Source organism: Chrysemys picta, chromosome 2 (assembly GCF_011386835.1).
Source record: "Chrysemys picta bellii isolate R12L10 chromosome 2, ASM1138683v2, whole genome shotgun sequence".
Classification (NCBI taxonomy): domain Eukaryota; kingdom Metazoa; phylum Chordata; order Testudines; family Emydidae; genus Chrysemys; species Chrysemys picta.
Window position 1 is genome coordinate 175,376,981 of NC_088792.1, and position 12,455 is coordinate 175,389,435.

Genomic DNA, 12,455 nt, shown 5'->3' on the forward strand with positions numbered 1-12,455 from the left:
TTGCTTTGATCCGCCAGAGTGCGCAGCGCCCCTTCCCCCCCCCTCCCCTTCCCCCCCGGAGCGCTGCTTTACCGCGTTATATTGAAATTCGTGTTATATCGGATCACGTTATATTGGGGTAGAGGTGTATTTACAGTGTTGAGATTTGAATTCTTCTTTATGGTATAAATCTAGGATACCATATATTTAATCAAGTTGTTTACACTTGATCTTGGCATGCTGTCTAAATGTTGCTGCATTCTGAAATCTGTGAATTTTAAATGTGACATTTATAGTGCAAGTCAGGGTTCTGCAAATATTGCTGTTTGGTGTGGGTATGATATCAAAATGTGTTCACTCCTGATCAGTCTTTGGGATACATTGACTATGAGAGGTGTGTGTATATGATATGAGACTTTTTTGAATCTGCTTCAGATGCTTTTTTCCAAAGAGGTTATACTCTAACGCAGGGATCGGCAACCTTTGGCACACAGCCCGCCAGGGTAAGCCCCCTGGCGGGCCGGGCCGGTTTGTTTACCTGCCGCATCTGCAGGTTCGGCTGATCGCAGCTCCCACTGGCCGTGGTTCGCTGCTCCAGGCCAATGGGGGCTGCAGGAAGCGGCACAGGCCAAGGGATGTGCTGGCCGCCCTTCCCGCAGCCTCCATTGGTCTGGAGCGGCAAACCGCGGCCAGTGGGAGCCGCAATTGGCCAAACCTGCGGACACGGCAGGTAAACAAACTGTCCTGGCCCTGGAGGGCTGCATGCCAAAGGTTGCCGATCCCTGCTCTAATGTAAAAGAAAGCATGAGGTGGTGTTACATAGGAAAACCAATGAAAGTACGACAATGATATGGAGTATAAAACAGTTTCTGCTATTTCATACATAGAAGTTTGTTTATAGGGTCAATAGAAATTCTGTAGTACAGTGAACAATAATTAAAAAGGCTATCGGTACATGATTTTTGGTGCTTGCTGACTTGAGTTTGACTTCTCATCCCTTCCTTCCCCACCACTACGATTTTAAGATGTTTACAGCACTGGAGTCCCAGAATTTGTACTTAAATTAAACAACATAAAGCTATCAAAGTAGATTGTTTGAGACAATGGGAACAATGTCAGCATGCTGTGGTCCCAGTCTCTCTTAATTGTCCGTTAACATGTGACATTCAGGTTACATGTGCTGCATTCTTTGAACTTCCCGTGAACTTACTGTACTAGCCAGAAGCTGGTAGAAAGTGATCGTGATTAAAAACTGTCCTGTTTGTTTTGCTAAGCATTTTATGGGCCACAACTTTATTTACTGTTACCAAGTTGTTAGTATCACAGAAAAAATACTGTGTCCAGCGTAAAGAGATGACTATTCTCCTTACACTCTGTGACTTTTTACTATGTTCTTTTTTTTCCAGGTGTGACACTTGTTGTATTACCTTTCGCACTCATCGGGGTTTGCTGCGTCATAATGCAGTTATTCACAAGCAGCTTCCAAGAGACCCATTGGGAAAGCCTTTTATTCAGAACAATCCTTCAATTCCAGCAGGCTTCCATGATTTGGGATTCACAGACTTCTCCTGTAGGAAATTCCCCCGCATTTCTCAGGTATTCTATATCCTTAGCTCTGAAAATCGCAGCCACGCTTATCTGTTGAATTAATTGAAGGATTTTGTATTGGGTAATGCAGGGACTAGCTGTAGAATATTTTGTGGAAAGCTATAGAACATATTCAACCTTTTTAGATTCCACAATTTTCCTCTCGATGTTAGATCTCAAGTGGCGTCTTGGAGGATGCCTTTTAGGTTAGTTTGTTAAAGGTTTTTTATAATAATTTTGTTAAAGGAAAACTTTTTGGGCTGTCAAAAATGAATCTCTGCTCCTCCTCCCAGTCCCCCAAACAAAAAATTAGTTTTGTTCCACATTTAAAAGACCTATAAAAGACACATGATAGAGTCAGGAATACGTGATGGGCTTTGCTCTGCTCTTCATATGTACATTTTGGTGTGGTATAGAGGTTTATGAAATTTATATTACTTGTGCGTGGCGATGCCTTGGGTGAGGTTAGACAGTTCCCCCAAATGTGTGCCTATAAAATCTTTACACTACCCCCATATCTGCATGAATTCTGAACGTACTACAGAATTCACAGAAAAAGAATTTTGTAAATATTTTTGAGTTGTAAAATTTTGCACTGGAAATCTTGTTTATATCCTTCTACTTGCCAAGCCCACCTGCCTTAATTACCATGTGTCCAAGTGGAGAGGGCTCACAAGGAGAAGAAAATTAAAATTAATATATTTACAGTGCCTCTCAAAAAAAGACCTGAAATAGAATTTTGTATACTGAAAGGTCCTGCCTGAAAAGTCCAATACTTCAGGACCATCCAGGTTCAGTGAGTGCCCCATTAGGAAGTTGGTAATCTCTCCTTCCCAGTGGGATTAATCTCTGTTTTCTAGCTCTGGCGGGTTGCAAGATACTAGACCAGGGGTGGGCAAACTACAGACCGCAGCCGGCCTGCGAGCTGTTTTAAGCTGGCCAGCGAGCCGCACCACGCGGCTTGGCCCTGCTCTGGCCAGGGCGCTGGGTCAGGGCCGAACCACGCGGCTCGGCCCCAAGGCCGCAGGGTCGGGCCACACCACGTGGCTCCCAAAAGCAGTGGCATGTCCCTTCTCCGGATCCTACACGCTCCAATGGGAGCTGCAGGGGCGGTGCCTCCAGATGGGGCAGCATGCAGAGCCGCCTGGCTGCGCCTCCGCCTAGGAGCTGGAGAAGGGACATGCTACTGCTTCTGGGAGCCGCTTGAGGTAAACACTGCTCGGAGCCTGCACCCCCTGAGCCTCTCCCCATGCCCCAGCCCCCTGCCTCAGCCCTGATCCCCCTCCTGCCCTCCAAACCCCTCGATCCCAGCCTGGAGCATCCTCCTGCACCCCAAACCTCTCAGCCCCACCCCAGAGCCCACGCCCCCTCCTGCACCCCAACCCCAATTTTGTGAGCATTCATGGCCCACCATACAATTTCTGTTCCCCGGTGTGGCCCTCGGGCCAAAAAGTTTGCGTACCCATGTACTAGACCTAAATTCTATCACTGGTGCAGGACTGTGTATAACTATCCCAATCTGCATCTCAGATTGGTATGGTTTTTATGAAGGAATTCCATATTCAGGAAAGAAGGGAACATTTTTTGGCAGGTTGGTTTATTTTATTATTTTTATTACTAAATTGCTCAGGAGTTTGAAAAGTTAGATTTAGTCCTGAAACAGCTGGATTAGTAGGCAGAAAGCAGATGATGTAGTCATAGGTTCATGTTAATGCAGTTTATCACATAATTATCACCACTACATGTGTATACACACACACACACACACACACACACACACACACACACACACACACACACACACACACACACACACACACACACACACACACACACACACACACACACACACACACACACACACTTTTAGGTATGCAAAAATGTAATCTAAGCATTCTCCAGGATTCTGCATAGGATTTACCTTTCTTTAAAGGGCGATGAATTGTTGGGCATAATAAACATGTTGTCTTTTTAGAAACATCATTTTGCTAACCCTGCCTGTCTGAGTTGCAAACCCTGGAGGATACCAGAATAAACAAAAATGTAGATGCTGTAAACATAGTGCTAGCCCTCTGTCTGTTTGCAAATGATGTCCTAGAATAAGCCTGGCGTGTATAAAACAATGGTGGACAAACTTTGCCACACACGGGCAATACTAGCAACATGAGAGTAGCCTGAGGGCTACGTTTAATTCACACATACCTTAATAAAAGTATGCATGAATTTAAATATGTTCCCCTATGAGGTGTTTTACAATAAATTTACATAAACTTCACTTGCTGTAAACCTCTTTCCTCTTGTTTGTCCCCCTTCCCCCTTTTAAATTTCTCTCTTTTGTTAATAAAATTACTTGTTAACTTCTGATGGATATTATTTGATTGTTTATATAAAGGGATATTTTGAAAAAAAAATAATCTTCATGTTCTGAAAAAGGTTAGTTTACACTGGAAAAGAAGAAAGTTTGCCATAAAATTTGCAATCTCTTGAGACGGGGAGAAGTGAAATTTGTTTTCTTTTTCTGCAGAAACATAAGGCTTGTTTGATATTTAGGCTTTCTAATTCAAATACTAGGTCAGTTACATTATTTTGTGGCTATCTTGTAGGTCTGGTGTGAAACGAATCTGCGAAGATGCATCAGTGAATTTCATCGGTTTATTTGCGAGACATGTAACAAGGCATTCCCCATGCATTCGGCACTCAAACTGCACATAGAAACCCATATGGTTGATCAGGGAAAAGAAAAGCACAAACCGCAGGTAAAGACCCCAGCTGGTGAGAACCCAGACCAGAAAGTCTACATGGCGTCCTTGGGCCTACAGCACACCAAAGACATCAAGCCTGTCAAACAGGAGGAGGTTATGCAAGATGAGGTCCAAGACATGCAGCTTAGAACACTGAAGAGTAACCTACCTCAAGGACCTGGCAGCACTAGCCTGCTGAACATGTCTGCTCTGGAAGCTGCTTCCATGGGAGGTTCTTTTTCGGTCCTTCCGCCTACAAAAGAGAATATGAAGCTCCTGTCACTGCAGCCTTTCCAGAAGGGCTTTATCATTCAGCCCGACAGCAGTATTGTGGTCAAACCCATCTCCAACGAGTCTGCCATTGAACTGGCCGACATTCAGCAGATCTTGAAGATGGCTTCTTCAGCTCCTCCTCAGATAAGTCTTCCACCACTTTCTAAGGCACCTCCTGTCCCTGTGCAGTCTATTTTCAAGCATATGCCTCCACTAAAGCCAAAGCCCTTGGTGGCTCCTCGAACAGTCGTAGCGACCTCTACGCCGCCTCCACTGATCAGTGCACAGCAAGCCTCGCCTGGGTGCATCAGTCCAAGCCTTCCCCCGCCGCCACTGAGGCTGATCAAAAACTCTGTGGAGTCCGCTTCCAGGGCTCACCTTACGCAGTCCAAATCAGGAAACAAATCCAGTCCTTCTTCACAGTTGTTCCCTCAGCCCAAGACAGAGCCACTGAGTCAGCACGAAATGAAAACCCAGCTGGAACAAGATAGTATCATAGAAGCCCTGTTGCCTTTGAGTATGGAAGCCAAGATCAAGCAAGAGGTCACAGAAGGGGACCTCAAGGCCATCATTGCGGGGGCCACAAACAAGAAAGCACCAGCAATGAGGAAAGTCTTGTACCCGTGTCGCTTCTGCGACCAGGTGTTCGCCTTCTCTGGTGTCTTGAGGGCTCACATTCGCTCTCACTTGGGCATCTCCCCTTACCAGTGCAACATCTGCGAATACATTGCAGCTGACAAGGCAGCACTGATTCGGCACCTGCGGACACACAGTGGAGAGAGGCCGTACATCTGTAAAATTTGCCACTACCCTTTCACAGTGAAAGCCAACTGTGAGAGGCACCTGCGCAAAAAGCACCTCAAAGTGACCAGGAAGGACATAGAAAAGAACATTGAGTATGTCACCAGCAATGCGGCGGAGATGGTGGATGCTTTCTGCTCCCCTGACACAGTGTGCAAATTCTGCGGTGAGGACCTCAAGCATTATCGCGCCCTGCGCATCCACATGAGGACTCACAGCGGCTGCCAGAAGAAGAAGCCGTTTGAGTGCAAAGAGTGCGGCACTGCCTTCTCAGCCAAGCGAAACTGCATTCACCATATCCTCAAGCAACACTTACATGTGCAAGAGAGGGAGATAGAGAACTACATCCTGGCAGTGGACTGCAGTCCTCAGGAGAACCAGCCAGACCCTCCACTACTGGAGGACAGCACTTACATGGACCGCAAGTCCATCACGTCTTTCCTGGAATCGCAGAATGGCTTTTTGCGGGGGGCACCTTCTCATGTTCCAATCAAACGTGAACCTGCAAATAATTTCCCGATGGACTTTGACGAGCCCTTAGACTTCTCGCAAAAGAACAAAAACTTAAGCACAGTGCAAGTGAAGCAGGAGAACCTGTTTGGCACCTCTTCCTTGTCTCACTATGACTGTTCCATGGAGCCCATAGACCTGTCAATTCCCAAAGCCCTCAAGAAGGATAAAGATGATGTCCAGAGTGAAGCCAAGAAACAAGACCAAGTTTCTGGGAATAGTGACAAGCTCTATAACTGTCAGCAGTGCCCTCTGGCCTTCAGTACCAACGGAAGCGTGGAGAAAAATGGAGCCCTCAAACATTCGCAGCCACTGAAGGGTCCCTTGCATTTGACTGTCCCAATCATTTCCCCAGCTCTTCTTGGCAACCCTGGCTTGCTGCGACCCTTAAGGCCTAAGCCACCACCTCTTTTGCCAAAGCCTCCGGTAACTAAAGAGCTGCCACCTCTGGCTTCTATTGCCCAGATCATTTCATCTGTGTCTTCTGCTCCTGCTTTGCTGAAAACAGAGGTAACAGACTCCAGTCCCAAGGCAGCCAGCAGCTCCGCTGGTTCGGATAAATCAGGGAACTCCAAACCAAAAGCGACAATCACAATGGCTATCCAGAAAGATTCCAGCCTTCCCAGTGACCTTACTCAGAAGGCGTACAATCCAAATGTTCCAGAGAAGTCTCCTGTTGCTGATGCTGGATTGGCTAAGAAAAGAGGTAGGAAGAAAGGAACGAAAAACAAGCCTAAAGCGAGCAGTGGTGTGGACCTGGAGTCAAGTGGGGAGTTTGCTAGCATAGAGAAGATGCTAGCTACCACAGACACTAATAAATTTAGTCCATTTCTGCAGTCCACTGATAATTTCAAAGAGGAAGCTGACAGAAACGGCACAAGTGAAGACGAGAGAGAAACTGCCGACGATAAGCTGCTGAGAGGAAAGAGGAATGCTTACTCAAACTGCCTGCAAAAAATCACCTGTCCTTATTGTCCCCGAGTCTTTCCTTGGGCGAGTTCCTTGCAGCGCCACATGCTCACTCACACAGGTAAGAGAACCTCATGCTGTAATGGTTAGGTTGTAGTCACTGAGCTTACTTTCCCTGAAAGAGACTCTCTGACTTCTTGGGAGACTCCGCGCACCATGTTAGCTGGAGGGACGGGAGGGAAGGGTGTCATCCATTCATTCATTCATCTCCCCCATTTATAGTCTGAATAGTTTTGCTCTTTGTTTTGTGACTTCTCAACCATTCCCGTTATTTTGGGGTATGGAAACACAACACTGTACTATAGTGTTTGTCAGTATTGTAGCTCAGTACATGGATATCAAGGAGTAAATTCTGCTCTCCTACATGTAGTACAGATCTGGCACAAATCAGGTTATGTCTACACTATGAGCTAGGAGTGTGATTCTGCGTACGCATACTCGCATTAGCTCAAGTATAAATAGCAGTATATTCGTGGTAGTAGCAGCAGAGGAACAGCTGAGCCACGTACATACCCGGGCAGTTTGTACGCGGCACGGCTCAGTTGTGCCTCTATTGCTGCTATTTATACTCATGCTAGCTCAATGAGAGTTAGTGCAAGTATGTGTACACAAGCCAGGGAATCACACCCCGAGTTCACTGTGTAGTTGTAGCCTCAGTTGACATCAGTGGTGTTCTTCTGTTGTGCTTAGGAAGAGAATTTTCCCTCTAGTTTTCAATTATTCTAACTTTATTCTGAAGATGAGCTTATGTGTTGATTATTTGTTTGGCTGCCTTTCTTTATTAGCATCTTGTCAGCTTTAGTAAGTATATAAGGAAATTTAAAACTGAGGCCAAATAAATGTAAAACTCTATAGCAGAACAAGATCGTAGGAACTGCCATCCTGGATCAAAGAAGTGGTCCCTCTAGTTTAGTATTGGTTGCTCAGGGTGGTCAGTACCCCGTGCTTCAGAGGAAGGTGCAAGAAATATCATAATGAACAACTGCATAATAACCTGCACCATAGGGGATGTTTCTTCCTAACCCCAGACATTTAGGAGGCTGGCTTATGCCCTGAAGCAAGAAGACTTACTGTATATTCCTTTCAGACTCCTGTTCTTTTTGTGTATATTCCTTGGAACTTTTTCTTAATCTCGTGTTGCTGTGTAAATAACATTAAACTTTTATATTCCAAGGGCGTTATGAGGAGACCGATCTGTTTGTTTTTCACTTTAAAACAAATAAATAATGCTGTAGTGAATGCTGCATTGCTTTTTACTTTCCTTTTTCAACTAGCATTGCAGCAAGCCATGGGTAGACTCTCATCCTGTGTACAGAGAGAAGCGAAGCTGCAGTTTTGGACCCCTAGTCTCGCTTTCATTTTATTTAAAGAGGAGAAATAGCAGTTTAAGCTCTTAGCATTTGCTTTTGTGTTGAGGAATGTCAAATCCTGACATCAAAAAGAATAAGAGTAACGGGCATTTATTTGTAAGCAATGCTCTCTCCTGTGGGAATTCTGTATATTAACCAAGTAGTGTTGATTCACAAAGGCGTTTACTGCTTGTACAGACTGTAGGGAAGTTTAATCTCCATTTTGAAAAGAATGCAAAATATAATAACTGACTGTGTCGCTAATGAAGAGAGAAAACTGAAGAGCTGAAAAAAGTTAGTTAAGCAATTTAAAGGGACTCTGACCCATAGAGCAATCCCTGTTACAGTCCACTTTGGGTGACATGAGCATGTAACTTGCAGAACACCCGTACAACAGTAAAGCTATTATTTTCTGCCTTGCACAGAACAAATTTGCTTTGTCTCGCTAAATACACAGCTCGTTTTCGGTGATAAGGGGTGTTTGAGGTCTCTCTTAATCATCTTCTAAATCACCACCCTCCAAAGAGGAAATGCATCCTTAGCAGAAAAGCAGCATCCAGTGTTTGAGGCAGAACACTATGTGTCTTCACTTGGGGTTTGCTCTGCTTACAGCTGACAATGACTAGCCACCAAAGTATCTGCCCTGGTCAGACACATAGTGTAGACAGAGGAAACCACAATAAGCCATGATGTGCACTGGTGGAACTTACCTTAACTCCAAGCTGGGGATGAGCTCCATCAGTTCATATAGCAGCTTTGCTTGTCTACCCTAGGGACTTGCACCAGTACAGCTAAGTTGGTGGCTGGCCACTGAGAGCATTAAGTGGTGCAGATCCCCAGCATAGGTAAAGAACATAAGAATGGCCAGACTGGGTCAGACCAATGGTCCATCTAGCCCAGTATCCTCCTCCTTGCTGAGCAGCCACTCTGCTGATGGCATCACTTACAGTGATGGTTACAATCAATTCAGATTCATCCTGGTACACTCTGGCCTTGTCTACACTGAGTATTTTAGCCATCAGTGTAGTGACACCGGTGTAGCTGTGCTGGTATACACCCCTAGTGTTGATGTGGTTTCCTGATATAAACTATGACTTGCACTAGAGCAGTTTAGCCTGGGTGACACTAGCACGCTAACCCTATACTCGGGGTTTTGTACCAGTGCAACATAATTGACAGCTGAAAAATCTAGTGTAGACAAGGCCTCGGAGACTACACGGATTGACCAAGGAGGAGTGAGATATGAAGGCCTATAAAGTACTGGTCAGGAAGGCAGTCGTGAATAACAAAAACAAGCTGTAAATCTTTTGAAACATTAATGGGACCTTCTGTCAGAGGTGTGACCACATAGAAGAAATTGTTGGGAGCCAGGTGTAGTAGATACAATATTGATGGGTGCCAGAGAGAGAAGTGTGATAGTAAAAGCTGTGCAATGGGAATTCTTGAGGGGGACAGCTACAGGTTAGTAGGTGGTTTGGGAAAAGATAGTTTCCCGAAGCCCCTTTCGCACATCAGAACTCTGTAATGTGTTGGGTAGTTCTGGTTAAACTTCAGAGCAAGTCTATTTAGCCTTCTTGTCATGAAAACTATGAATATTTTATTCAGTTTGCTATGCATTCCCTGACTTGGGACAGTGATGGAGGAGACACTTAAAGGTTTTGGCCTCAACAGATCTGAAGGAGTTAGGGGGAAATCTTGGCACTGTATTCTCATTTGTCAGGCCTACAGTCCTGGCTTTTGCCACTCACCACGTCCCCTTCCTCACATCCTCCTATATTTCTGTAATAAGCTGTTGTGAAACAAATAATGGAGATTGATTTAGTTGGGGAAGTGGTGAATAACCTCTCCCCATCTGTTACTTATCTGTGTTGTTCCCAGGCTTAAGTGTTTAAATTATCCAGTTAGCTTAGCAAATGAGTATCCTAATGAGGAAAAGCTCCACCATTTCAAGCATTAAATTGGGGTTCACATGCCAACATTAAGCAAGTGTGTTATACAAATGTGAAAAAGTTAAAATATATGTCTCTTATGCTTGTTAATACTGGGGGTATTTCTTCCAAGGAGGGTCAGAATATGTTTTTCATTTTTAAAATGTGGTTTCCTTCCCCAACCCCCTATTTTAAAAAAATAACTAAACACAGTCTGTTCTTCTTGACACCCCATCCTATGCATGCTGGCCCCTTCCTCTTTCATACTGCCGGAGCACCATCACCTCATCTTCAGTGCTGGTGCCTTACCCCATCATTAAGTTCCCCATCTGTCATTTTCTCCCACATTTTTTGCTCCATCCCTCACACTACCAGATCCCATATAGCTTCCTTCCACTTCCTCATCTCCACCTCAGTACTTCTCTGTGACTCCAGGAACTTTTCTCTGGAAGTATTTGACCTGTAAATGAAATACCATTGGTTTGTATTGCGATGCACAGCATGCAGTTGGTTATCAGTGGGTCAGGTATACTCTAATGTGGAAGAGCACAGAAGTGGTACCTGTACACTTGTACCACTGTGTCTGAGTATATCTGAACCCTTGTCCTTTTAATATGTTTCTTTCTTCATTCTTCTTTGCTTGACTGTATTTGATTTTCCTCGAGTTGTCCTCTCCCGTCACTTTATTTTCCCCACCCTCATCCCTCTGCTTTTCTCCCCGTCTTCCTCCTCTGTGTTCCAATAGTAAACTGAAACAAACAAGAGGTTGCCTCAGAGATGATTAATTTCACTTCGTTCCTTGCATGTGGGGCAGTGCATGGTTTAAAAAAAAATCTGGTATATTTGGACCCCCGAGTCTACAGCAGGTTAACCATATATATTTTAAATCAGTGGTGTGCTCATTAAAAACCTTCCTGAGTGATTCTTTAACGGATGCTGTCAGGTCAAATTTGGCCCAAGGCTTAGGTTTTTAAAAATGAGTTTTTGACATTAACGTTTTAACAGTGAGATGTTGCTAAGACTTACTGGTAGAAGCATTTTTTTAAACAAATAAACTTTGACTTGCAAACCTTGCCAAGTAACCACTAGACTTTGAAATGAAATCATCTATAAATAAAATGAGACTGACAAGTCTGTTTTTATTGTCCACACTGAGAAATACATAAAGGCACAAATAAAGAAAAGTAACTAGGTTTTAAAAATTCTTTGTTTTAATAACTTAATTTTGAATTGATATCTTCACTGTTACACTTTGTCATAGTAATTATGGTTTTCCCCCTTATGGTGACAGTGGAAAAAATAAATAAATTTTGAAAATACCATGAGCTGATTCTGTTTAAGAAAAGTTAAGAAATTCTCTTATGTTATGTTGTAATTGTTTCGTAATCCTTTTTTTGTGTATTAAATAGATGCTATTGAAGATTCCCTAAAATTTGCCTGACCCAGAGAGTAGTTCTTTTGCATTGCTTTCTGAGTTCGACAATGAGTCGTCTTGCATCAAATGTGTAAGCTTCAGGCCAAGCAATGATGTCTTTATGGAAAAAGTAAATAATTAAAACTCAAAAGCTCAGTCCTGATCAGTTTAACTAAAAAAAAGTTAATGTACCTACTTGCATGAGGTATCCTATCACTAGAACAATTTGTTATTTAAAGCCGGGGAAAAAGCCTTCAGGCCAAAACATTGTCTCTTCATATAATTTGCTACCTGACTTAAAATAAAATGTGGACATCTTCTGAGAAGTGTGCCACATCCTGAGTCTATTTGAAATAGCATTTTTGAGTTCATTGGGGAAAAAATCCTCATTACTATTAAAGGGATTACCCAGGGTTTCCTGCATTTTCTTATGCAAAACTTTTTTTTAATTAAAAAAAGAGAGGGAGAGAGAGAGAATGGTCCAGCTTTTAAGTTCTTATTTTGTGGAGTCCAAAGTGTGTGGCCCTTCTGAGGCCTAACCGTCTTTCTTTAGTCTATTAGTTTAAGTTGGTGTTGGCAAAATACATGGGGGGGGAGTACATTTTGCACAACAGGCAGGATTTGTAGGTAGGACCTGAGACCTCCGTCTAATGTGTGTGTTTGTGCGAAGGTCAGAAGAACAAAAGGTTTAGGTTGTAACTGCTGTAAATATATTAGACTGTTTTATACAAAGATGGCTGTGTGAAAGCTTTCCATGTTAGAAATGGCCAGGAGATTCTGATCTGAGAAGCTGGTGCTGAGTTACAAATAATTAATTCCAAACTAACCCTTCTACTGCATACACACAGAGAAACATGGGAAAACACAGAGCTAACGTGCAGCAAACTGCAAAAGGGCCTCCACT

General features: G+C 43.7%; 1 protein-coding gene across 8 annotated transcripts in view; it reads left to right on the forward strand.

Annotated features, from left to right (window-relative positions):
- The window catches only part of RREB1 (ras responsive element binding protein 1), a 141,017-nt gene that overhangs the window by 113,930 nt on the left and 14,632 nt on the right, over nt 1–12,455 (forward strand). For all 8 annotated transcript variants that reach the window (XM_065584925.1, XM_065584930.1, XM_065584926.1 and 5 more), the window contains 2 exons: nt 1,386–1,575; nt 4,170–6,921. In XM_065584925.1, coding sequence (XP_065440997.1) covers nt 1,386–1,575; nt 4,170–6,921 — 2,942 coding nt within the window. The remainder of the gene's footprint in view (nt 1–1,385; nt 1,576–4,169; nt 6,922–12,455) is intronic.